At 43.6% G+C, this 26861-nt stretch overlaps 1 protein-coding gene across 1 annotated transcript in view; it reads right to left on the bottom strand.

Annotated features, from left to right (window-relative positions):
• The window catches only part of LOC134437280 (NLR family CARD domain-containing protein 3-like), a 45566-nt gene that overhangs the window by 14715 nt on the left and 3990 nt on the right, over nucleotides 1-26861 (bottom strand). Inside the window, exon 2 of the mRNA XM_063186773.1 lies at nucleotides 19472-19691. Within this exon, the coding sequence (XP_063042843.1) occupies nucleotides 19472-19595 (124 nt within the window). The 5' untranslated portion in view covers nucleotides 19596-19691. The remainder of the gene's footprint in view (nucleotides 1-19471; nucleotides 19692-26861) is intronic.

The raw sequence follows: 26861 nt of genomic DNA, 5'->3' as shown, positions 1-26861 counted from the left end.
ATATACATAGAACCTCCTGGTCTGGTTACTAATGTATCCGAGGACTACACGACTGTCTGTGTAGAATTCAACAGCATTCAGATCGATGTCCAATTCACTGGCGATGACCTCTGCGATTTCCACGGCTAGAACGGCAGCTCCCAGTTCCAATCTGGGGATGGTGTGCGCAGACTGTGGAGCTAGTTTTGCTTTGCCCAGTACAAATCCGACATGAGGCTTCTCCTCTGCGTCAATGACTTTGAGATAGGCGACAGCTGCAATAGCCTTCACTGAAGCGTCTGAGAAAACGTGTAGCTCTTTCCTTGTAGCCGTTGAAAATGTTGTAGCAGCATAAGGTCTTCGGATCTGTAACTGCTGAAGATCGCTGAGAGAATCTCTCCAAGTGTTCCATTCAGCTTCCCTGTCTGCAGGAAGAGGAGAGTCCCAATCCAAAGCCTTGCTTGAGAGCTCTCTGAGCAGCATCTTTCCCTGGATTGTGACTGGTGCAGCAAACCCCAGCGGATCGAACAGTCCATTGATGGTGGCTAGGACTCCTCTCCGTGTGTAGGGTTTGACTGTGTCTGCCACTTGGAAGGTGAAAGTGTCTTTGGTCAAGTCCCACCTTAGGCCTAGGCTTCGCTGAATAGGTGTTGCATCAGCATCTAGGTTGAGTTCTTTGAGCCCTTTGGAGCGGTCGTCGACTGGAAATGCTTCCATGACTTCCTTGCTGTTGGATGCCACTTTGTGGAGACGGATGTTGGATATGGCAAGCATCTTCTGTGTCCGTTTCAACAGATCGATGGTTTCGCTAGCTGTGGGTCTTGAGAGAAGCCCATCATCCACATAGAACTCCCTTTCTATGAAGCAGTGTGCATCTGAGCCAAATTCCTCTTCGCTGTGAGCTGCAGCGCGCCGAAGTCCGTATATGGCAACTGATGGAGAAGGGCTGTTGCCGAATACATGAACCTTCATGCGATACTCACAGAGGTCTTTGGCTGGATCATTGTGCTCGTTCCAGAAGAACCGTAGGAAATCTCGATGGTCCTCCCTGACAACGAAGCTATGAAACATCTGTTCAATGTCCACAGTCACTGCAATGGCTTCACGTCTGAACCGCAACAAGACGCCGACCAAGCTGTTGTTCAGGTCGGGTCCAGACAGCATGACGTTGTTAAGTGAAACACCATGGCTCTTCGCACTTGAGTCAAAGACCACCCTGATTTGGCCAGGTTTCTGCGGGTGGTAAACTCCAAAGATGGGTAAGTACCAGCACTCTTTCCCAGTTGGGAGTGGAGGAGCCTGCTCAGCGTGGTCACGATCAAAGATGTTCTGCATGAAGGTGACGAAGTGCTTCTTCATTTCAGGTCTTTTCTCCAGAGTGCGTTGGACAGAAGCCAGCCGTGTGAGTGCCTGGTCGCGACTGTGAGGTAGGCGTTCGCGAGGTGTTCTGAATGGAAGTGGGGCAACCCAACTGTTCGAATTGTCCATGAACATCTCCTTATCCATTAGCTCTAGGAACAATCTGTCTTCCACAGAAAGTCCGATCTTGTTGTCATCTTTGGTTGTCTCAAAGATTGTGCTTCCTAGTGTGCATTCAAACGAATTGTGAATGTCTGGAACGGCTGTCTGTTCAGACAGAGACCCAAACTTCTCCTTGACATGAAGTCTGTTAGGACAGGGGCTGAAGAAGGAAGGGCGTTTGTTCTCAAGGATGTTGGTGCGGTAAGTTTGAATGGCTGCAGGCCTGTGAGTGCTCCCTAAGCAGACGTCACCTACGATGACCCATCCCAGGTCCACTCTCTGCGCATATGGAGCATCATGTGGACCGTTCCGCTGCTCTCTCACTTTGTGGACTCTGAGTAGGTCGCGACCCAGCAACAGGAGGATCTTGGCCTCAGGATCCAGTGGTGGGATGGAGTGAGCTATGGACATGAGATGAGGGTGGTGCAAAGCCGCTTCAGGAGTTGGGATCTCAGCACGGTCACTTGGAATGTTGCTGCATTCAATTAGCGTAGGCAAGGTGAGCGTTGTAGTTCCATCTAGTGACTGCACGATGAACCCTGTGGCTCTTCTACCCGTCATCTGTGTTGTCCCAGCGCACGTACGCAGTGTGAAGGGTGAGTCTGACCCCTTGATGCCATACATGTCAAAGAAGTCGGGTCTTGCAAGAGACCGGTTACTTTGGTCGTCGAGAACTGCATAAGCTCTTGTCGCTCTCTCTGGGTGTGCTTCAGGAAAGACCTTTACTAAGCAGATCTTGGAGCAGGACCGTGGACTTTGACCCTCTCCACACACCTCAGTACAGCTTGAGTCGACAGTTGGTGGCTGTGTTTCTACTGCGCTCTCCCCGCCATGCCCAGGTAGTGACGGTGGCGGTCCAGGATGGAGAGCTGAGACGTGATGGTCACTATCACACTCCTTGCACTTTATGGGTGCAGTGCACTCTTTGGCCATGTGACTTGTTGAGGAGCAGCATCTAAAACAGACGCCGATGTCCTTCAAAAGGGATTTACGTTCCTCCAAGGGTTTGCTGCGGAACCCTCTGCAGCGCTTCAGAGGATGCGGCTTCTTATGAAGGGGGCATTGCTTCTCAACATCACCTGCTTTGTGGCCTGAAACTTCCCTCTTGTCTCTCTCCTGTGATATGTCTGTTTTGTGGGCAGACACTAGACTCCTTTGCGGTTTCTTAGCAGTGGCGCCTTGCTTTAGGTATTCCATGTTACCAGTTTGCACCCTGAAACCTGGATCGTTGCGTGCTCGTGCCTCATCGCTGACGAACTCACAAAAGAAGGAGAATGGAGGGAAGGTTACACCATGTTTGGCCTTGTACTTGAAGCCCTGTTGAAGCCACCGCTCTTGGAGGTTGTATGGTAACTTCTCCACTATAGGAGCAACACCACGTGCTGTGTCCAAGTAGCTAAGGCCAGGGAGATAGCCTTCTAGCTTAGCGGCTTCTAACTCATGAAGGAGGTCGCTGAGTTCTCTCAGCTTCACAGGATCCTTGTTGGTGACTTTTGGGAAGTTTGTGAGCCTGTCGAAGAGTGACTTCTCGATGATCTCTGGGGAACCGAAGCATTCTTCCAGGCGTTCCCAGGCCTTGGCCAATCCAGTAGAGGGGTTACCTACATGCACTGCTCTTATCCTCCTGACATGCTGTGCAGATTCTCGCCCTAACCACTTAATTAGGAGGTCCAGCTCTTCACTGGCGCTGAGGTGTAGCCCAACGATGGCGTTGAGGAACGATGATTTCCACGCCCAATAGTTCTCAGGTGAATCATCGAACTGTGAGAGGCCGGAGGTAATCAGATCTCTGCGTGCCAGGTATCTAGCTACGTCGCTAATGTCTGGACTGCCATCTACTGGCTGTTGAGAAACACCTTTGAGAGGTGAGAACTGTTCTGCACCAGCAGTAGGTTGCCATGGAGATGTGCGATGAGGTGTAGACTTGGTGGGTTGCGGTACTGGTTTGGTAAGGTTGGGTGTTTTAGAGGAATGAGCTTTAACTGCGAACTCAGTAAGGCGCGGTCTTGGGGGAGACTGAGATTTCAGCACATGAATTATTGGTGATATGGGCCGTGCAGGTTGCTTAACATTTTCTGTTAACTGTAGCTGAACATATTGACGTGTTCTCTCTTCCTTTTCTTCTAGGAGTGATTTATCGTCAACCTCTTCAAGCTCCTCTGCTGCTTCAAGCGCATTAGCCTCTGCTTCTGCGGCTATCACTTCCTGTTCATGTCTGAGTTCATTCAATCTCGCTTCAATTTGTGCTTTCTCAATCAGAATATCTGACTCCTTTTTAGCGAATTCAGCTCTTACACAAGCTGCCTCCAATTTAGCCTGAGCTGCAGCTTTGGCTCTGCTAGATGATGTTTTGTTTTATTTAATTGATGTAAATTTACTGGAAGATGCACGAGCGACTGACCTGGTTTCCAAAGTAGATTGCGGTGCTGTAACTTCAGCTGCTGTATTGGGTTCTACTGTGGGGTGTTGAGATGGCTCTTCAACTGGTGGCTCTTCAACTGCTGTGTTTCCCTCCATCATTTAGATGTGAAGTAAGCCGGGTGTGAGCGGTGGTGAAGATGATAAGAAGTTGAAGATTACTCTCCTTGAGTAGTTCTGCTCGCTGTGCTGGATGCTTTTTTACTGTTCTGTCCTCATCAGGCGCCCATTTACTCGACTAGACAGACAGCTAACAATGGAACGATGGAAGGAATTTCTGAGGCAGAAGTGGGTTTTGAACATTTATCCAGTCTTCAAAGTTTACAGAGAATTCTTCATTTAGTCCCTCTTTTTTGTAAAACTAAAACAATAAACAAACAGAAATGTACATAAAAGTGAGTTTCCTTCTTACTTCTACACACATTCACAGTAGCATTCAAATACATGAAGAAATGAACATGCTAGTTAGCTTACTAGCCCTAGATGACTTGCAGAAAATCTCCAGACATTACATCTACATACAAAACGAAGTACTGCCATTAATTTGACTACAAATTAACTTAAGATGCATACAAGCATAAATTGGTCCTTCATATACAAAATCATGAACAATATCAACTTACAAGCAAAGCCTGAACAGGGGCAAGAATGTCCCTCAAAGATGAGCAGGTCTTCACCTCGGCTTGGTCAGATTCAACTGAAGGAATGATCTAGCAATTCTAGTTCACATGACAGGAAGTTACATCAACTGAAGGTAAGTATCAAAATAAAAGACAGGCTTAATAATGAGCATTTTCCCACTAGAAACATACCACAGGGTGGCGCTAAAACCCCCAAAAGTTCCAATGCCATGACAGACATTAACAGCGTTATAGTGGGTTTGGCTATATTACCAGCATAGGCAGGGGACACGCTGATCTCAGTATCTAGAAAATATCGCTCTGATTTTAGGGGCGAAAAATAGGCTTGGCTACACCATTATATTGCACACACTCCGTCACGGCAAGTTAGTAAACAGAGTTTTGTTCTTGCCTGTGATAGCCTATTGCTACTCACTGGGACTCTTGAGCACTGGTAAATATAAACAACGCTAAGCGTTTAAAATTGACTCCTCCCTCCTCCACGACGTTAAGTCGCGCCAAGCAAACATCCCTTAGATACTGTTATTTTGGGGATGAAAATTTTCAGATGCGGCCAGTGATTGTCACTTCCGAGGACCGCCTTCTTCATATTTCTGAATTTTTCCTCAAAATGTTTGACTTTGTATGTCAAAACTTTTGACTTTATTTCTCAAAAATTTAGATTTTTTTTCTAAAAAATTCTGAGTTCCTTTCTCAGAGATTTGCAAAATATATTTCTCCTATTGAGCCTAATGCTCCGCCGTAGAGAACAGCTTTGTCTTGAGTCTAGATTTAAAGCTATCAATATTGGGTGCATTTTTTACGTCATTTGAAAGCTGGTTCCAAAGCTTTGAAGCATAGAAGCTAAAGGCTGCCTCTCCACACTTTGTTTTGACTTTTGGAATCACCAACAAATTCTTCTCCGTTGACCTTAGTGACCTGGTTGGTGCATACAGCTTAAACATATCCAGTAGATATGTGGGTCCCATTCCATTTAATGATCAATTGATTAAAATTAATTCTGTAGCTTACTGGGAGCCAATTGTAACCCAGGTTAAAATAGACATTGGTAAATAAATAGTTAATAAATAGAATAAATAGCAAGCAGAATTTCATCATTTTAATAATTTACTTTTGTGATATTAAAACCGTCTTAAATAGATAAATAGTATTTAAAACATTATTTCATGGTTTTGGTAATTCATTTTATCATTGGTTGAAGTTGAAAGGTCATATCTATCAGCCAATCACGTTGCTGATAGTAGTTCTGTTCCGGAAGATTCTCGCCAGAATCGAGGAGGAGAGAACAGGTGAAGCCACGTTCGTGTGGAGCTCCAGTGACATGAAAGAAAAGAGATAAGTTTGCAAGTGTATTTGACGATTTATTTTCTGTTTGAAAGTGTTTTGTTTTACCTTCTGTCTATGTCGATAGACTGTGGTTTTGTTTTGAGTTATAATCTTTGAGTTACTGAGGAGAATCGTCGAGAGAAAAGTTTGCTTTGAAGATCACGCATCCAGCGCGTGATCACTTGACATTAGATGGCGAGCCACCCGAGACCGGAGGAACCGTGAACTGTGCTTGTACGTCGAAAGAAACATCTCTTCTCCCATTCCGGGAGAGTGGACACCGGATTGAAAGGCTGACTGCTTCAGCGTTTCCACTTTCCTTTCCCTGCGGAGAACAATCAACAACCGCGGTAAGACTGTTGCAGTTTAAGCCGCTGTTGTTCTCCCCTCTGGATCACGTGCGCAGTGCGTGGACTGCTCCGCGCTGCTGTGTGTGAAAGGGAACGTCTCCCTTTCGTTTGCTGAAGAACTGTTTAGCGCTTAAGGACTGATTTAATGGACATTGATACAGTTAACCGTTTATGTTTCCTACTGATGTACATATTTTGAATGTGTTTAACTGTAAGGGATATTGAAACTGCATTTAGATGGTGTTAACTTTCTGCTGTGGGCTTAGTGAGATGCCCTATGCTTTTTGGTTGTAATAACCTACTGGTTAAAGGTAACACTAAATGCATTTGACTTAGTTATAACGAAAATAGGCCTAAGTTGATAACTATTTGAGATGGATAATTAAAATAACTAGTTATACCAAATAACTAAAAGTAACTGGATAACAACTAAACTAGAACACTAATAAGAGCTCAACTAAGATAACTAAACTACTGAAACTAAATAAGTTGAGGTGAACTAAAATAGATTAAGAATTCAGAATGGTTTTCTAACTTTAAAGGGTAACTGAGTACAACTCAGATTCTACTTTGAGTTCAATTTGCATTTATGCAATTGTTTTTTTCTGTGTTTAATGTCTTGTATGTGTAATGTCTTAAAGGTACCACTTCTTGAATAATACTTTTACTACTTTCTATTTCTATATTTGATAAAGCCGGCAATCTAAACTTATATTCTGGTCTGTGGTGTTTTCCCTGTTTCTTGGTCAATTATTATTTTAACCAATTACTGCTCCTCCTACGAACCTAGTACTGGTCCACCCCCATCCCTAACTATTCTACTAATATTTGTAGTGTGTGCTACATAAACTGTGGCGAGCCAGCCAGGAGTGGTTTTGCGTTAAAATAGCGAGAATTATTGATTAAAATAAACATAATTTTGCACCCAGACCATAACTAGACCAAGTCCGGCCAAAATGGAGATAGTTGATAGAGAGAACATTAAAGTGCCAAACTCAGTCATTATTAGCGGATTAACAGGAACAGAGCGAGATGATGAAGTCACTGTCTTCTTGGAAGAATATGGGCATATAGCTAGAGTTATTAAGATAAATGATCCTGACTCCCCCTACCACAAACATGCCATTGTAGAGTATGATAGTGGAGCTGCAGTCGACGCCCTAGAACCAATACTCCCCCATAGCTATAAGAGCCCAAGCGAAGTCACCTTCTACATCAAAGCCCTGTCAAGTGAATACATCCCCACTGTGACTGAGAGCGCCACCCAGAGTTTCCTGAGTGAACTGCAGAAAGTAGCAAGACTAAGTGGAAAATCCTATGAAGACATCCTGAATGAACAGCTAATTAAATTCAGTGAAACCGGAGCAGCTGTGAGCCCAGAGCCTGTGAATGAACATGACACCGAGTCATCCAACATGGAGGCTCAGAGCAAAGAACCACAAACAGCAGTGACCCAACCGCAACCAGCTGAACGTGATTCTCCTGATAAGACAGAAGAGCAAGCTGAATCCCCTCAGAGCCCAACCAAGTCGATCATATTCAGCAATGTTCAAGAGAATAAAATTCCCCCTGCTGCCATGAGCTACGCTAACCCACCAGAGGTGCAACGAATGGTCGTCGAGCATGTGGTGAGGAGCGAAGCTCCAGTGTCATTGATGAACGCGTCATTCAGACTGAGACAATTTTCAGGCAAATTACCTTGCCCGAATCATGAAACAGACTTTGACACATGGCGTAACAGCGTCGAACTCATTCTCAAGGATCCAGCTCTGTCTGACTTACAGCGCTCCAGGAAGATATTAGACAGCCTAGTGCCACCGGCAGCTAATGTGGTGAAACCCTTAGGCCCAAATGCCTTGCCAGCTGCCTACCTCACCCTCTTAGAGTCAGCCTACGGGACAGTCGAGGATGGAGATGAGCTTTTTGCAGCATTCCTCAGCACGTTCCAAGACTCTGGAGAGAAACCCTCCCAGTATCTACACAGACTTCAGACACTCCTTGCCAAAGCACAGAAAAGAGGAGGCGTGTCTGCTGGTGAAGTTGATAAGCACCTACTACGTCAGTTCTGCCGTGGGTGCTGGGACAATGTGCTGATTGCTGACCTCCAGCTTGAACGTAAGAGAGACAAACCCCCTCCATTCTCAGAGTTGCTTCTGCAACTTCGTGTAGAAGAGGATAAACAAAGTGCCAAAGAATCTCGTAAACAGAAGCATCTTGGTGTAGTGAAGCAGAAAGCCAACACACATCTGTTAGATGCAAGCTCTGCTGAAAGACCCCCAACAGCAGAGAACGATGTTGCAGAAATGAGAAAGCTAGTCACTGAGCTGCAGAGTCAACTCACCCGATTAAAGACACAGAAAGCTGAGTCCAGTGAACCTTCCCCTGACGCTGTTGTCTCAGAACTTAAGAAACAAGTAGCCAAGCTCCAGAGTCAGCTCACTGGCAGAAAAGCCCAAGTACCACAAAAGACCAAGGTCAATGCACCAAAGCCAGGTGCAAAGCGCCAACCCAAGAACAAGCAGCCAAGTAGTCCCTCAGCTGTTAACCAAAGGCCTAACAGACCAAGGCCATGGTATTGCTTTCAGTGTGGTGAAGATGGACATATTGCCACCGTGTGTCCAAATGAACCAGACCCACCATTAGTAGCCACCAAGAAAGAACAGCTGAAAGAAAAACAGTCTCTCTGGGACAGCAAGAATGATCCTGCCTCGTCCCAGCATTTAAACTGAATTCAGCCCTCATTGTGGGACAAATGAGAGCTGAAACCAGTTATGACAGTCCCACCTCTGACATTGGATACAGACACACAAGATCCAGTGATACAAGAATTCCAAAAGGATTGATCGGAGCCAAGTACACTGCTCATGTACTCATTGATGGACAGTCTTGTAACTGCCTACTTGACACAGGATCTCAAGTGACTACAGTGTCGCAATCATTCTATGAGAACAACCTCCCTCACTTGAAGATCCATCCTCTGAATGATCTGTTGGAAGTTGAGGCTGCGAACGGTCAAACTGTACCCTATTCAGGCTTCATTGAAATAAACGTCACCTTCCCGAAGTCCTGCTTTGGATCTGAAATCTCAGTGTCCACACTTGCATTAGTTGTCCCGAACACAAGATCAAATACACAGTCCCAACTCCTGATAGGTACCAACACCTTGGACTTGGTGTATGAGAACTGCTGCAGTGTGAACACTGATCTTCAAGCCCTTCCATATGGGTACAGAGTTGTCCTGAAAGTAATGCAGCAGAGAAACAAGCAAAGAGCCGACAGTAATTTGGGACTAGTACAACTACCAGGAAAGGAACCCAGAGTCATCCCTGCTGGACAAAGCTGCGTCATTGAAGGATTAGCTCATGTCAACAGCCATGCTCTAGACCGCTGGGTCGTGATCGAACCCCCTTCATCATCCCTGCCTGGAGGCCTGCTAGCCATAAGCTGTCTACTCACCTTACCTGACAATTTACCTAGAAAACTGCCAGTTGTGCTGCGCAATGAGAGTAAGCATGACATCATCATTCCAGCAAAGAGTGTCATAGCTGAAATTCATGCCCTGCAGGAAGTAGTTTCAAGCAAGCAAAGCCCTGCTAAGCCAGCACACTCCAGCGTCCCAAAGCCTCTGAACAGTGTAAAGCTGAACTTGAACTTCGATGGCTCTCCACTGCCAACTGAATGGAGAGAGAGAATAAAGAAGAAGCTGTGTGCTATGCCCGAAGTGTTCGCTCTACATGATTCAGACTTTGGACGAACAGATAAAGTCAAGCATCAAATCAAATTGAATGATGAAACTCCCTTCAAGCACCGACCTCGACCGATACGTCCACAAGATCTGGACGCTGTCCGGAGACACCTTCAAGAGCTCAGTGAAGCAGGAGTAATCCGTGCATCAGAGTCGCCTTTCTCCTCGCCCATCGTGGTCGTTAGAAAGAAGAACGGAGATGTGAGGCTCTGCATCGATTACCGTAAGCTAAACCTCCAAACCATCAAGGACGCTTACGCGCTGCCTAACCTGGAGGAAGCCTTTTCTGCTCTCACAGGCTCTAAATGGTTCTCCGTACTGGACCTGAAGTCTGGTTATTATCAGATCGAGGTAGAAGAAACCGACAAACCCAAAACAGCCTTCGTTTGTCCGTTGGGGTTCTGGGAGTTTAATAGGATGCCCCAGGGCGTTACTAACGCTCCCAGCACTTTCCAAAGGCTGATGGAGCGGTGCATGGGAGACATCAACCTCAAAGAAGTCCTCGTGTTCTTGGATGACCTGATAGTGTTCTCTGACACTATTGAAGAGCATGAGAAGCGCCTTCTTCATGTCCTGAACCGTTTGAAGGAGTACGGCTTGAAACTCTCCTTGGAGAAATGCAAATTCTTCCAAACATCAGTTCGGTACTTAGGACATATAGTGTCCGAGAATGGTGTCGAAACCGACCCTGAGAAGATCGAGGCCTTAAAGACCTGGCCAACTCCAATGAACCTGAAAGAGCTACGCTCATTTTTAGGATTTGCTGGATATTACCGGCGGTTTATCCAGAACTACTCCAAGATCATAAAGCCATTAAACGACCTCACTGCTGGGTACCCACCACTCAGAAAGACTGACAAGCAGAAAGAGACCAGTGGTGAGTACTTCAAGCCAAGAGAGCCGTTTGGAGAGAGATGGACGAATACCTGCCAGACCGCATTCGAGACAATCATTGACAAACTCACTACTGCCCCTGTGTTAGGATTCGCCAACCCCAAGCTGCCGTATGTGTTGCACACAGACGCAAGTACAACTGGGCTCGGGGCAGTGCTCTACCAGGAGAAGGAGGGAGTAATGCGAGTCATCGCATATGCCAGCCGTGGACTGTCGAAGAGTGAGTCCCGTTACCCAGCTCATAAACTGGAATTCCTCGCGTTGAAGTGGGCTGTATCAGAGAAGTTCGCAGATTACCTGTACGGCGTCTCTTTTACAGTCGTTACAGACAGCAACCCCCTAACTTACCTGCTCACCACAGCTAAGTTGGACGCAACGAGTTATCGCTGGCTGTCTGCCCTTTCCAACTTCAATTTCCAGCTTCAGTACCGAGCAGGGAAACGGAACCTCGATGGCGATGGCCTCTCACGACGTCGACATGCTGGACCTGTCAATGATCTAGTCTCTCAGAAAGAAGAAGAGCGAATTAGTCAATTCATTCACCAACATTTACCTGAGTCTGACGACTTCACTAGTGTCTCTGCCAAGACTGTTACTGCAATTTGTGAGAAGCATCTAGTCTGCACTCCTGTGAGAACCAACGAGAGAAGTTCCATCATCCCTCTTGTCACATCTCTTGCCATGACGGCTACAGCTATTCCTGAAAGCTTGGAGAGCTGCGATGGTTTTCCTGTCATTCCCAGCGTATCAGAGGAGGATTTGCGGGAGCAACAGAGAGCAGATCCTGCCATCTATGAAATCCTCCATCTGATGGACACTGGGGAGACGCCCTCTCCAGCTGTCAAGGAAGAGCTGCCCGACCTTCCCATCTACCTGCGAGAGATGAACAAGTTGGAGCTGAGAGATGACATCCTCTACAGGAGAAGGCAGATTGGCGATGAAACCCACTACCAAATAGTCTTACCTGAAAAGTACAGAGACATGGTCCTGACAAGCCTTCACGATGACATGGGTCATTTAGGTTTTGACCGAACCATTGACCTCACCAGATCCAGATTCTTCTGGCCAAGAATGATCAAAGATGTTGAGAAGAGAACCAAGAATTGTGACCGCTGTATACGTCGTAAAGCCCCGCCAGAGAAAGCGGCACCTTTGGTCAACATCCTTGTTACCCGACCTCTGGAACTAGTCTGTATGGACTTCCTTTCCATTGAGCCAGATCGGAGTAACACCAAAGATGTACTTGTCATAACAGATTACTTTACGAAATATGCAGTGGCAATCCCGACTCCGAATCAGAAAGCTCGTACAGTCGCTAAGTGCCTTTGGGAAAGCTTCATAGTCCACTATGGGTTTCCTGAAAAGCTGCACAGCGACCAGGGCCCAGACTTCGAGTCAAAGACAATTCAAGAACTCTGTGACCTTGCTGGCATACACAAAGTAAGAACAACACCCTACCATCCCAGGGGTAACCCTGTCGAAAGATTTAATCGTACACTCTTAAGCATGCTTGGTACACTCAAAGCTGAAGACAAGACCCACTGGCGAGACTTTGTAAAGCCTCTAGTGCACGCTTATAATTGCACTAAACATGACACGACCGGGTTCACGCCTTACGAACTTATGTTTGGGCGGCAGCCCCGGTTGCCCATTGACCTTGCTTTCAATGTTCCGTTGAACCAGAGGGAACAGAAGTCTCACTCCCAGTATGTGCGAAACCTGAAAAACCACCTTCAGGAGAGTTACCAACTTGCAAGGACAAACGCTGCCAAAGCAGCCGAAAGGAACAAAGTCAGGTTCGACAAACGTGTCACTGAATCTACCTTGGACGTAGGTGACCGAGTGCTTGTCAGAAATGTACGCCTAAGAGGAAAGCACAAGCTAGCGGACAAGTGGGAAGAAACTGTGCATGTCGTTGTGAGCCGGAAGGGTGATCTTCCAGTCTACTCTGTCAAGCCAGAGAACAGAGATGGTCCTCTCAGAACGCTGCACAGGGACCTCCTGCTACCCTGTGGGTTCCTGCCCGTTTCTAACGAAGAGCCCCCTCCTGTGCCTAAACCTCGAAGGCCAAGCACCCGTCAACGCCCAAACCCTGACACTGCCGAACCAGAACCAGAGCCCTACTCTGACGAAGATGATGACTTTGTCTATTCCTTTCAAGATCCAGTCGTTACAACCACAAGGTCCACTCACGAATATGTTGTACCTGTGCCTCCCAGAGAAACGACCCGTCCTCCTGTTGCACTGTCCTGTCCAGATCCTGCAGTTTCCTGCAACGCTCCAGAAGAACCGGGTCCATCCTCATCTGAAAATGTACCTTCAGTGGAGACACAACACACACCTGAAGTGGAACCTGTGATCGTACACGACCAACCTGAAAGAGAGAATTTAGCTGAACAGACAGCTGACCAACCTGAAAGAGAAACCTTACCTGAACCGACAGCACACCAAGCTGTTGAAGAGACAGAACCTGAAACAGTTACAGCTGATGCTGGAGACTTACCTGGAAATCCGAATGAAACAGAGATTGATGAAGTACAAAATGATCAAGAAGATGATGAGAACCAGAGTGAACCACGAAGATCTACAAGACAACGTGAACCCCCCAGAAAACTAACATATCCTGAGCTAGGGAATCCCTTAGTAGCTATTGTTCAAAACTTATTCCAGTCTTTGAGTTCAGCTATTTCCAATTCCCTGTTAGAACCTACGTTAATCCCACTACCTGAGCCAAAAGTAGTGTAAACCTTTTAATTCATGCAAAGGGACTTGCATAGATTTAAGAGGGGAGGGTGTAACCCAGGTTAAAATAGACATTGGTAAATAAATAGTTAATAAATAGAATAAATAGCAAGCAGAATTTCATCATTTTAATAATTTACTTTTGTGATGTTTAAAAACGTCTGAAATAGATAAATAGTATTTAAAACATTATTTCATGGTTTTGGTAATTCATTTTATCATTGGTTGAAGTTGAAAGGTCATATCTAGCAGCCAATCACGTTGCTGATAGTAGTTCTGTTCCGGAAGATTCTCGCCAGAATCGAGGAGGAGAGAACAGGTGAAGCCACGTTCGTGTGGAGCTCCAGTGACATGAAAGAAAAGAGATAAGTTTGCAAGTGTATTTGACGATTTATTTTGCTTCTGAAAGTGTTTTGTTTTACCTTCTGTCTATGTCGATAGACTGTGGTTTTGTTTTGAGTTATAATCTTTGAGTTACTGAGGAGAATCGTCGAGAGAAAAGTTTGCTTTGAAGATCACGCATCCAGCGCGTGATCACTTGACATTAGATGGCGAGCCACCCGAGACCGGAGGAACCGTGAACTGTGCTTGTACGTCGAAAGAAACATCTCTTCTCCCATTCCGGGAGAGTGGACACCGGATTGAAAGGCTGACTGCTTCAGCGTTTCCACTTTCCTTTCCCTGCGGAGAACAATCAACAACCGCGGTAAGACTGTTGCAGTTTAAGCCGCTGTTGTTCTCCCCTCTGGATCACGTGCGCAGTGCGTGGACTGCTCCGCGCTGCTGTGTGTGAAAGGGAACGTCTCCCTTTCGTTTGCTGAAGAACTGTTTAGCGCTTAAGGACTGATTTAATGGACATTGATACAGTTAACCGTTTATGTTTCCTACTGATGTACATATTTTGAATGTGTTTAACTGTAAGGGATATTGAAACTGCATTTAGATGGTGTTAACTTTCTGCTGTGGGCTTAGTGAGATGCCCCATGCTTTTTGGTTGTAATAACCTACTGGTTAAAGGTAACACTAAATGCATTTGATTTAGTTATAACAAAAATAGGCCTAAGTTGATAACTATTTGAGATGGATAATTAAAATATTTAGTTATACCAAATAACTAAAAGTAACTGGATAACAACTAAACTAGAACACTAATAAGAGCTCAACTAAGATACTAACTACTGAAACTAAATAAGTTGAGGTGAACTAAAATAGATTAAGAATTCTAAATGGTTTCTTTACTTTAAAGGGTAACTGAGTAAAACCTCAGATTCTACTTGAATTCATATTGCATTTATGCAAATGTTTTTTCTATGTTTAATGTCTTGTATGTGTAATGTCTTAAAGGTACCACTTCTTGAATAATACTTCTTTACTACTTTCTATTTCTATATTTGATAAAGCCGGCAATCTAAACTTATATTCTGGTCTGTGGTGTTTTCCCTGTTTCTTAGTCAATTATTATTTTAACCAATTACTGCTCCTCCTACGAACCTAGTACTGGTCCACCCCCATCCCTAACTATTCTACTAATATTTGTAGTGTGTGCTACACAATGCAGCGATCTTAAAATTGGAGTTATGTGGTCGAACTTCCATGTCTTTGTAAGAACCCTTGCAGCTGCATTTTGTACAAGTTGAAGCTGTTTAATGGTCGTATTGGGGAGGCCAGTAAAAAGACTGTTACAGTAATCAACTTTACTGGTACCAGTGCAAAATGTGTTGAGAACCACTGCTATATGCCATAAATCACTTCCCATTACTATTATTACTATTATTATTATTATTATAACCTCGTGGTTAAAGCATGTAATCACATGCTTACTGAACTAGATTGACTAAAAACTACACGTTAATCCAACAGGCTTTATTATAGTTTTTGTTTCTTCAAACACAATGCATGGGTTGGAACGGAGTGAAATGAAACTGGGAGAAGCAAAATTATCTTATTGTGTTGGCTGCTCTTTTTGAAAGCCTACATAACCGGTAGGTACTCGACCAACTAGACTTTACATTTGCATGCACTTCACATTATTTGTGAATGCTCCTCGAACATCTTGGCCAAAACGCCAAAACAGCGATGTCTTTTAAATCACATGAGCTAGCAAGCCGAGTGGCTATTTCAATATTGGATTCGAGAGGTTTCCTGTTAGCAAGGCAAACTCCCGCATTTGAACGTTTTAAACAGCAGCCCATTTCAAAAAGCTGGAGCAGAGATGGTTCAATCTTAGCCAACACAGATCCAAGCAAGATTGACCGTCTTTTTTGAAGTGCATTCCCAATGGAGTTTGACGCTGTCTATCAGACAGGCTGTGTGCATGTATGCGAGGGGGGCCGCAGGGAATCGGGGAAAAAATGCGCAGCCCTCGCAATCATGCACTTGAACTCAGGAGCAAAATGCGAATCAAAGGGTTCAAATGCATACTCACATGTTTTATTTTTCTTTCTCGCACAGTCAAAAATTTAGCCTCAAAATGCGACTAATTGGTCGCAATGTACAGCCCTGGCCTACGCACTGACCAGTTAAATTACAAATATTGGCGAACATTGAAAAAAGAAAAGACAAAGACCGTCGCGTAGCAGGCTTATGAAAGCGACGGGGAGTGGAGAAGTTCCGCAAAAATGCATCGTCAGAGAAAGAAGTTTGCTACTGTGCGACAGCACCACCACTATTTCATGACTGCCTAAACTTCTTCGTCATGGATGAATGGGCAACAATAATTTTTCCAGCCAGGATTACACTGAAAAGTAGGCTGCTGTTAACCCTTTTACTGCCGTCGTCGCAAAATTGCGACAGGTCGCGGTATTGAATTAGGTGGGCTGTCACGTCGAATAGAGTGTAAAATCTTGTCCATACTCCTTTCCACTGGGTGGCAGACATGTGGTACTTCAATCCTTTCTAAGAATTTCGACCCCTCTTAGTGCATTTTTTGAGTAATTTCCATATGAAAACCCAGACGCGGAAGTGTGTTGCAACTCACTATTTCAAAACAAAGGAGGATCGGCATTGTGAGATTGTGCACATAATTTCCTCTAATTCAAGCCCAAATACATTCCAAATGCAAGTTGTCTTGGTGGTTTATGTTTAGTGACATTATATTTTCCCACAAGTTGATTGTATATGTGTAGACATTTATAATATGGCCTTATGCAATGTGTCTCCTATTGCTAGCTTAGCCATGGCTACAGAGAAGAACAGCCAATTCGAAAAGGCAGTGAAATAGATCCCCTTGCCAAACACAGGGAAACATGGCGTCAGTTTTACACACATAAACTGTTTTACAAACATAAATGATCCTAACCACAACTCAATGGAAAGTTTCGGGATTGAGAGAAGTGGTTTGTTTGGAGACTTCATTACGTAGGGGAGTTCCCATTTGAACACACGCGACGCGAAGGCGAAGCCCTGTTCCAGGCGAGCTGAACCCATGCGACTGGTTTCATTCACTGAATAAATCTGAAGCAAGTTGGCCTGCCCCCAGACGACAACTTGTCATGATGTTTTGTGTGCAATGCAATTGCGTATTTCGCCCCTCAAGTAATTGCAGCCATTATTATAAGAAAAAAGATGTTGCTGCTGAGATTGCAACACAGACGATCAATCGGCTGTTTGGGACCTCCCCTGTCAAACACAGAAACACGGTGTAGACCTAGGAAACATGATCCTGAACACAAACTAATGAACATTTGCGGGGTTGTGAGAATGTGTTTGCTTGGCGATTTGTAAATGGTTACGGGGGATTTCCTTAGAACATGCGAGAAGCGTTTATTGTCATCCAAACCCACAGGGCGATATGCGTAATTTCACTGAATAAACCTCTAAATAGGCAACCACTATTTCTATGTCGTGCGATTTATATGCAATACAATGCCATGTGTCGCCCCTAAAGTGATTGCAGTCATCATGTGTTCATCGAAATAGGCTATATTTCACTTGGTGGTGAACTTTGACGTGCGTCTTCCCCTAAGCTGGAGTAGGCGAAAAAGCTAAAACATAAAGATAACGTATGTCATTTCCCTCTATGAAAGACCGTAAGGAAAACCACTGCTACAAAAAAGAATGGATTATCCTGTTAGACGTTGTACATCCCGTAGAAATTCGATACATGGCTTGGGGAAATATCCACGTTTTTTTTTTTTACCGTTGCGCACGGCGAAATGAAGACGCATACCCTATAACACGAATATTTTAGACTTGTTGAAAACTGGGCTGGTCGCCGTGGTTGGACTGTCTTTATTAGAGTTTGTCATGTCACTAAAGCAGAAGAGGGGGCGGAACCGGAGAGACTGGAGAGGAAAGCGCTGCGCTATGCGTGAGGGGAGATGGTGCCGCTTCTAATCGCCTTCAGATAGCCGACTTTAGGTGTTACTTATAAAGTATAGGCCTACTATAACGTTGGGCTGTGTGTATTTTCGATCCATGTCTGTATGCCTAACAGTAGCCTATGATACCAAAATGAATAGAAGCAGTTTATAAGTCAATAGAGCTGAGATAACAGGAGAGGTGATGCTGATTTGCTCCGCCTCTCCACCCCTTTTCCTGAAACTGATTTCACAAGGGTACACCTCATGATACAAATTAGGCCTTTTTTATGCCCATTATCTTGACACTGTGCCCATTAGTTCTGTGAAATGTAAGTGACAATCTGTAACATTCATTCACTGAGCTATGCTGATGATCATCCAGGATGATCCTATGCATACAGAGGTCACTGCCCCTGCGCCTTTGTAACGGAGGCTAACTAGCACAGAGTTGGCGTGGAATCGCTCACAATTCTTAACAATGACTATACACCTTGGTTGTTTCTCGTGCAAGTGTAACGGAGGCTAACAGAGTTGGCGTGGAACGTTGGTAAACCTCCCTCCGATATCCTCATACAGTCTCGTGCCGTTGGGCCGAGAGACTAGTCTCTTGGCCCAGCGGTATCGTACTGTGTCTCCCATTGCCGAACCGTTGTAGTTGACGAGGTCGCACGTTCGATCCCCGAGGGTGGTGAACAGGTGCAAGATGACCTCCGTCACACCTTATCCAAATAGCCTACAGTAGCCTATATAGGTCAAAGGTGTAGTAAAATAGGCTATATAGGCATATATGTGTACTGAATATGTGTGCTTACCCTGTCTGAGAAAGCTTTCACAGAAGAAAAAGTCACAGGTAGATGCAAACACTTTTGGCACTCCAGGCAACAACCTCCCAGTTATTCCGTTTCTTGCTAGTTATTATTATTACAATATTAGTTACAATATTTACTATATGCTAGGCTTAAAACTACTTTTTTTACCATAATGTATGTGCACAACATGACAGTAATGGGATGCCACATATTTCTAAATAAATTCAATAATCTATTGGAAATCTATTGATAATTATCAATATTTTCCATTACTAATTAAAAATTCAAAATGGCCGCCCCATATGACGTCATAATATACTAATTAGGTATGCATATTTACTCCCAAAATAAACTGTGGGTCTTCCTCAACATTATTGTAATTTACAGTTAGGCTCTATCTGTTACCACTGTCCAGCCACAGCCTGTTGAATATGTAATGCCCAAATCGAGCATTTTCACCAAAAATAACATTGGCATTAAAAGGGTTAAAAAAAGGTCACGGAGTGTGCGGCACTGACCTGCATGTGTGTGTGGGAGGGAGGGGAGGAGGGAGAGACGCGGAGCAGAGGAGAGATGAGGGTCGCGACTTGTGAAATAGCAGGCGATTGTTTTTCAATGTTCTATGAATCTGTTACTGGATAGCCTATACCTATTTATGTGTTTAAACATTTGTTTTTTTTTTAAGTGACTCCTATTCATGTAGGCTGCAGTATGACGTTATGTGATTCAAAAATACAGTTCTTACTTTCTCTCCCTTCGTCATCCATATCGCCTCTATCAATCTTCTGTACATCATGTATCTCCTCTCTATCCATCTTCTGTTCATCGTCCATCTCCCCTCTAAGGCATCGTAGGAAGCGACGTGCCATCTTCCTCTTCTTGTTTTCTTGGCAATCTGGATCAAGAATCCTCCTCAATCTCTGGAGCTCCTTCTTCACAAGGGTGATGATCTTCTTCTCAAGCACCTGAAACAGAGCACACAGCACACATGAGCTTATTAAAACCATCAAACTTTCCATTGTTGTGGAGTGTACACATAGCTCTTAGTTTTTGTAGTGCCACAAATAACATTATACCGTATTGGCCCGAATATAAGACGTGGCTTTTGTTATAAAAATAGTTCTCTAAAAAGGGGGTCTTCTTATTTCCGCGTGCTAGACTATTAATAGCTTCTTTTTTTTTTTTACTTAACCTGAATGCGGCCATTATGCTTCACAATAATGCCACAAAACTCAAAAATGGATAGGTCAAGAGATTGTTTTGTCCATATCAAATTTGCAGATGCTATGTGCGTTTCGCCGACAGTTCAAGGGGGGAAACACAACTTGGAAACACAACTTGTTATACTCCTCCTGGTGGTTATGTGGGGGACATACCGTTCACGAGGCACTTGAATTAAGTCCAGCTGGAAGCGTGCACCTAAAACATGTCTCTCCATGTCTGTCCTTCGTTTAGAAGTAACTAACGTTACATAAGCTAAATTATGGCTACCGCTAGCACTTTCAGCCTCTTGCTAAAATATCTAGTTTGGGAACACCTCAGCTTCTATATTTGTAGCACAAATTCGTACAAGACATGCAGTTTAATGTGCTTAATAGATGGATAAACAACTATGACCAAAAAAAAACAAAATAATGAAGTAGTTTTTGTATAAAGATAACTGCATTACCATAGAGAAAATGTGCAGAGAGAGAGAGAGAGAGAGAGAGAGAGAGAGAGAGAGAGAGAGAGAGAGAGAGAGAGAGAGAGCAAGAGAGGGAGAGAGAGAGAGTGCATTTCAGGAGAGTGCAATATTTTTGTTTTCTTTATTTGGTAGGGACACATACGTACACATCATGTAGGCTAATTTCCAATGCCCGTCCTATTTTAAAAAAAATAAATTTTCTAAACAAAATATTGTATTCATTTTTTTATAAAGCATACTTTTCTACTGTTTGGGAAGTGTAATTTAAAAGGTTTAAGGGCATTCATTGTTATTATTTTTTAACTGATTTTTAAAAGGCTCATACCTTAAATGATAGAATAGGAGGGTCTGACAAATAGCCGTAGGCCAACATCAGTCCCCACTTAACCCCATGTACAGAAACACTTCACATTTAAGGCCACTTTTAAGCAAAGAAAACATGTTTAGCAGTTTGTCATTGTAATCTAGGGCAGGGATATCAAACTCAGGCCAGGGGTCAAATTTGAGTTTGACACCCCTGACCTTGGGCCTTACAAATATGAGACATTCCCATATGATACCACTGTATGTGTCTGGGTCTGCTGCCCTCTTCTGGTCAACTAATGTATCCAAATTTACATCGTTGTTACTTTGTTTGACCTATTGACCCGCTCAGAATCGACGTCCTCACTGAAGGCATGCACATCGTTGAACCAAACACACCAGAGATGTTAAAGGGTATTACAAGAGACTCCACTCTTTCGGGTGGTACTGCACTCTAGGGGTGCCAACGGAGGAGTGCAGACTCCATTCAGAATGAGTGGGCTGCGCTCTCTCGCCAGCGGCCCCTATAGGTGAACTGCAGGCAAGGGTAAAATAGGGAGTGGGGAAGCTGTATGTAAAACTGGCTGTGAACACACACACACACAGACACTGAAGTGTGTACATTGATTTAAAAAAAAAAGAGAGATTCCAAAAAGTACACTTATTACACTATTTTGAGAGGGAAGAGGCTGTTCTAGAAGCATAGGAGATGTTTGTTGTTAACCCTAAAGCGACCGACTGGGGTCATTTATGACCCCGGGCACATATTTTCATACACCATTTCTGCAATTTTCATCAGAAAAACTTGTCCTTCTAGGAGTTTGTCAATACATATGTTGTGCATGTTGTGAATGATTTTTGTGATATTTGGACCATCTATATGGGATTTATAATCAAAACACCTCTGGGGTCATGTTTGACCCCGAGAGGATCCATGAGATACTCAACATTATAATGTCCATTGTTGTTGTAATTTTCAAACTGTGTTTTTTGTATTTTGTGTCTTGGGGCAGGCCATGGTCAGTAGACCTAAAACATTCATAATATAAACATTTATAGTATTAAATTATAATATATTATATAAATAAAAAGGGCACCCCTGTGATAGCCAACGAAGAATATTGTGAGGGCACACAGGTAGCATTTCCTCTGTTTTTGCTCCATATTTCTTTATATCATGGCACAGTGGTCCTAGACACATGATGAGAATATGAAATGGAAGTCATCCTGATGAACAAAGAGGGAGCACCTTTACACAGCTACAATGTCCAGAAAAAGTTTCAGAGAAATTTTGAGTGTGCATAAGGTTATATGTTTGAGACATGGTTTTGTCTATGTAAATTACCATATTCTCTGATCTTGTGATTTCATGAACCCAGAAATGTTGAGTACCCTAAAGTTTTATTGCAGAAATATCATCTATGGGCTTAATGGATAGAATTTAGCTTGGTTTCCCAAAGTTTTGCTTTGAGCAATTCTCATAATTAGCATAAATATACTGTATTATTGTGGTAAGACTACTACAAGTGAATAGGCTAAAAAAAATTAAATGATAGATATCGCCATTAAACTTTTTCAGTTGATTACTGATGATGAGAGAAGAAAAAAATGTATTGGATGTTTTTTGTATTTTTATGTTTACATATGCAAATGAGGGCATACATCATATTTAGCATATACGTATGTAAGTTTGACTAATTTTTAGCAAAACAACACAATTTTCAAATTCACATTTTTTTGCTTTAGATGAGGGCCAAGTATGTGCAAGATGTAAATAAATTTGAATGAACCCCAAAAAATAATTTATTTATTGGTATTTCTATATAAACTCCTTGGGGTCATAAATGACCCCGCTCGGTCAGATTAGTCGCAAAAACAGGCCGTTCGCTTGAGGGTTACAAGACATTAAACTACTGACTGGACTGAGGTGACATCATCAGGAATGCCCGTGTCTGTGGTGGCCACGGCATATCTGAAGTTAGCGTGGCCATCCGTTTTCTTATTTCAGAAAAAAACACATGTCGAGTTTCTGTACAAGGGAATGGTGCATGTACGATTATGTTCCAAAGATGTGCACGCAGCCAAATTGTGTCATATCTGTTTATCTGATACAGCACGGAGCACACATACGCCTCACAGGTCTCTCACCACACCGCTTCCCTTAAACATACTTTCACGTTTGCATTTGCAGTAAATGTTAACAACCAAACCACATCCTTTGAGCACACGAGAGAGAGAGAGAGAGAGAGAGAGAGAGAGAGAGAGAGAGAGAGAGGGAGAAAGAGGAGAGAGACAGAGAGAAAGAGAGGGAGAGAGAGAGAGAAAGAGGAGAGAGAGAGAGAGACAGAGAGAAAGAGAGGGAGAAAGAGGGAGAGAGAGGGGGAGAGAGGGAGAGAGAGAGAAAGGGAAAGAGAGAGAGAGAGAGAAAGAAAGGGAGAGAGAAAGAGAGAGAGAGAGAGAAGGAGAGAGAGAGAGAGAGAGAGAGGGGAAAGAGAGAGAGAGACAGGGAGAGAGGGGGCAAAGGGAGAGAGAGAGACAGGGAGAGAGAGAGAGAGAGGGAAAGAGAAAGAGAGAGAGAGAGAGAGAGAGACAGGGAGCACATTTGCAGTAAATGTTAACAACCAAACCACATCCTTTGAGCACACGAGAGAGAGAGAGAGAGAGAGAGAGAGAGAGAGAGAGAGAGAGAGAGACTTTGACTTTTAAATGCGCATTTATTGACAAAACCGTGACTCAATTCAATCCTTTACATGGCACTAGATCAGGAGAATGCCCTTGAGATGACAGGTATGGTTATAAATAAATAAATAAATAAAAATAAAAAAGTAATAAGTGTCAACCCTACATCCATAACCAAAGAAACCTCAAAATCAACCCAAAGTCCAAGCAAAAACTACCTCACCATCTCTTACAGAACAAAGTGCCTCGCCATAGCACCACTTCTCAACAAAAGTTTCCAGGTCCTTCATATATTTGAAAAAATGAAAATCAACCAAAATTCTAGACTTCAATGAACGAAAAAAAACATTTAAAACATTGCAGTCTGAGTCCAGATTACTGCCCATTTTATTGCTCCTACTCATGTAGATAGCCATTTTTGCTTGGCCTAAAACGAAATTGATCAACTGACATTTAGATCTATGCCTCTGTGTGTATTTAAAGCCCAAAATAAACAATTGCAAAGAAAACACTTCACCAAAGGTGAGAAACAAAGTTTTCAACACATCGAACAAAGGAAGAAGTCTTGAGCAATCCATAAAACAATGAAACACTGTTTCTCTCTGGAAACAAAAAGGACAGTCCTGGCACACCATTGGGTTCACGATACAAACAAATGCATTCATTGCTAAAATTCCATGCAGGAGTCTCCACTGGAGATCTCCGAACTGTTTCCTTAAAGGTGGCTTGTAAAGTGTCCTCCATTCAGGTCTTACATCACTTTGTAACCTCAGAACATTTCGCCACGGGGTGTCGACTCTAAGATTTAAGTTCTCCTTATTCAAAACAATGACACACATTTTATAGAATGCTTTCCCAATACAACCCGCAAAGGAAGCCCCAAAATCCCCCCTATCTTCTAAAAAAGTGCCAGTACAATTTTCAAGTCTTGGATAGATATGCACCGGAGGAAAGGGATCTTCCTTTACCGGAGAGATTTTCCCCTCACTATGCTGTCTTAGCATGTCAGCCTCATCTGTTGACAGTAACAACCTCCACCTGGCCAACAATTTATCAACAATGCGTGTTGACCTTATATTCATCTTTGACATTAGTGCAGGGGAGGACGAGAAGTTGGGGCCTGCAAGTTCAGCTAGATGTTGTACTTTCAGCACCCCACCCTTGCTGAGGAGTCTTGACAGAGTGGGATTGTCAGTGGAAATGTCAAACCTGGAGCCGTGCAATAGCGGCTCTTCCAATAGCCAATGGAGAGATGAATTGAGTCCAGCCCTGTGCAGCTGAAACATGCTCAGAATCAGCAGGGCACCCTTGTAAAAAGTTGGAAGTCCAGCACAATCTAGTCTATTAGTGTCCATTAAAAAGAGAGCACGATCCATCCCCAAACCCTCAACACTTTGAAAAATTTGACTTGCGATTGGTCTCCACAACAGGTCTTTTGGCCCTGTGAGGAATCTTTGTATGAACATGAGGCGAAAGGCCGCCACTCTGCTTGGTAGATGTATTAGTCCTTGGCCCCCTTCATCCTTAGGCAGGTAGAGGACACTTTGAGGTAGCCAGTGCAAATTGTCCCAAAAGAAATTGACCAGGAGTGTTTGTATTTTGGCTAGAAAGTCTTTAGGAGGGTCGACACATGTGAGTTTGTGCCACAAGGCTGAAGCAACAAGATTATTGGCAATAAGCACGCGCCCCCTATAGGACACATGTGGTAGTATCCAGCTCCATCTGCTCAGCCGGCCTTTTACTTTCTCGATGACTCCCTCCCAGTTTTTCCGCATCGTGCTCTGGTCGCCCAGATAGACTCCCAGATACTTCAGCCCCTCCCTCTTCCAAGACAGTCCAGCCGGAAGGCGTATATTGTCCCCTGACCAGTTGCCCACCAAGAAAGCATCACTTTTGTCCCAATTTACTTGTGCAGATGATAACAGCCCAAACAGACCAGTAAATTCGAACAACACATCAATGTCTCTCTGATTATTGACCATCACAATGACATCATCAGCATAGGCGGACAGTGTAAACACCTTTCCACAAGACGGTACAGAAAAACCAGAGATATTTTTCCTCAATTTAGTTAAAAAAGGCTCAATGGCCAAAGAATATAACATGCCTGAAAGAGGACAACCCTGTCGAACACCCCGATTGACGCTGAATGGAGCACACAGGACACCATTAATTTTAAGCATACTCTCAATATTTTTGTATAGCAATTTAATCATGTTGATGAAAGTATGGCTAAACCCAAAATATGTCAATGTTTTCCAAAGGTACTCATGTTCCACGCGGTCAAAAGCCTTGGTCTGATCTAGTGATATAAGCCCAGTCCTCAGATCATGTAGGTTGGCAATATCAAGGACACCCTTGACAAGGTGGACATTGTCGAATATGGACCGATCAGGCACACAATAAGTCTGATCTAAATGTATGACCTCTGACATCACCTTGCTCAAACGGGTAGCCAAGGCTTTAGAAATAATTTTATAATCTGTTGAGAGCAAGGCAACTGGGCGCCAGTTTTTAAGATCATTCAAGTCACCTTTCTTAGGTAAAAGAGTGAGTACTGCTCTCCGACAAGACATTGGCAACTCCCCTCCCTCCAAACATTCCTTCACCACTTCTAGAAAATCCCCTCCCAAAACAGGCCAGAAAGCTTTATAGAAATCCACTGAGAGCCCATCAAGGCCAGGCGCCCTCCCACTTTGCATGTTGCATAGTGCATCTTCCAACTCGTCTAAGGCCAAAGGCTTATCAAGCATTTTTGCTGAACTTTCACTAACTGTAGGCAGATTCTGAAAGAAAATCTCTCCTACAGCAGGACGGTCAACATATTCACTGCAATACAGTTCTGAAAAAAAATTAATTGCCTCTGTGCGAATTCCAGACGCATCTGACACCAGTGCCCCTGATTTACTACGTACACTATGAATATATCTTTTCTGGCTGTTTTTTTTCTCAAGGCCAAAAAAAAATCTAGAAGGGGCATCCATTTCAGAGAAATTCCTAAAGCGTGACCTTACTAGTGCTCCCTGTGCCTTGACTCTCAACAGATCAGAGAGCACAACTTTCTTTAGTTTGAAAGATTCATTTGAAAAAGTATTCCCAGTAGAAGGCGTTGTTTGTTGCATGTCAATGATCTCAAGTTCTGTGTTCTTTAATGACTGTGCAACGTCCCAGGAGACATGAAAAACATACTCTTGACAAAACACTTTAATTTTACTCTTCGCTACATCCCACCATTGTGTGAGCGAGGAAAACTTGTCTTTCTCTGCTTTTATAGCATTCCAAAAGAACACAAAGGACTCTTTGAAATTCACATCATCTAACATTGAGGTATTAAAGTGCCAATATGCGCTCCTTGGCTTTACATTATTAATTGACATATTACACATAACCATGCTATGGTCCGAAAACCCAACAGGAAATATGCAACAACTCCTTATTTTGTTTAAATGTTCTTTAAAGATATAAAATC

This window comes from Engraulis encrasicolus, chromosome 21 (assembly GCF_034702125.1).
Source record: "Engraulis encrasicolus isolate BLACKSEA-1 chromosome 21, IST_EnEncr_1.0, whole genome shotgun sequence".
Lineage (NCBI taxonomy): Eukaryota > Metazoa > Chordata > Actinopteri > Clupeiformes > Engraulidae > Engraulis > Engraulis encrasicolus.
The sequence above is the reverse complement of the archived record's forward strand: the minus strand, read 5'-3'. Positions and strand labels throughout refer to the sequence as shown.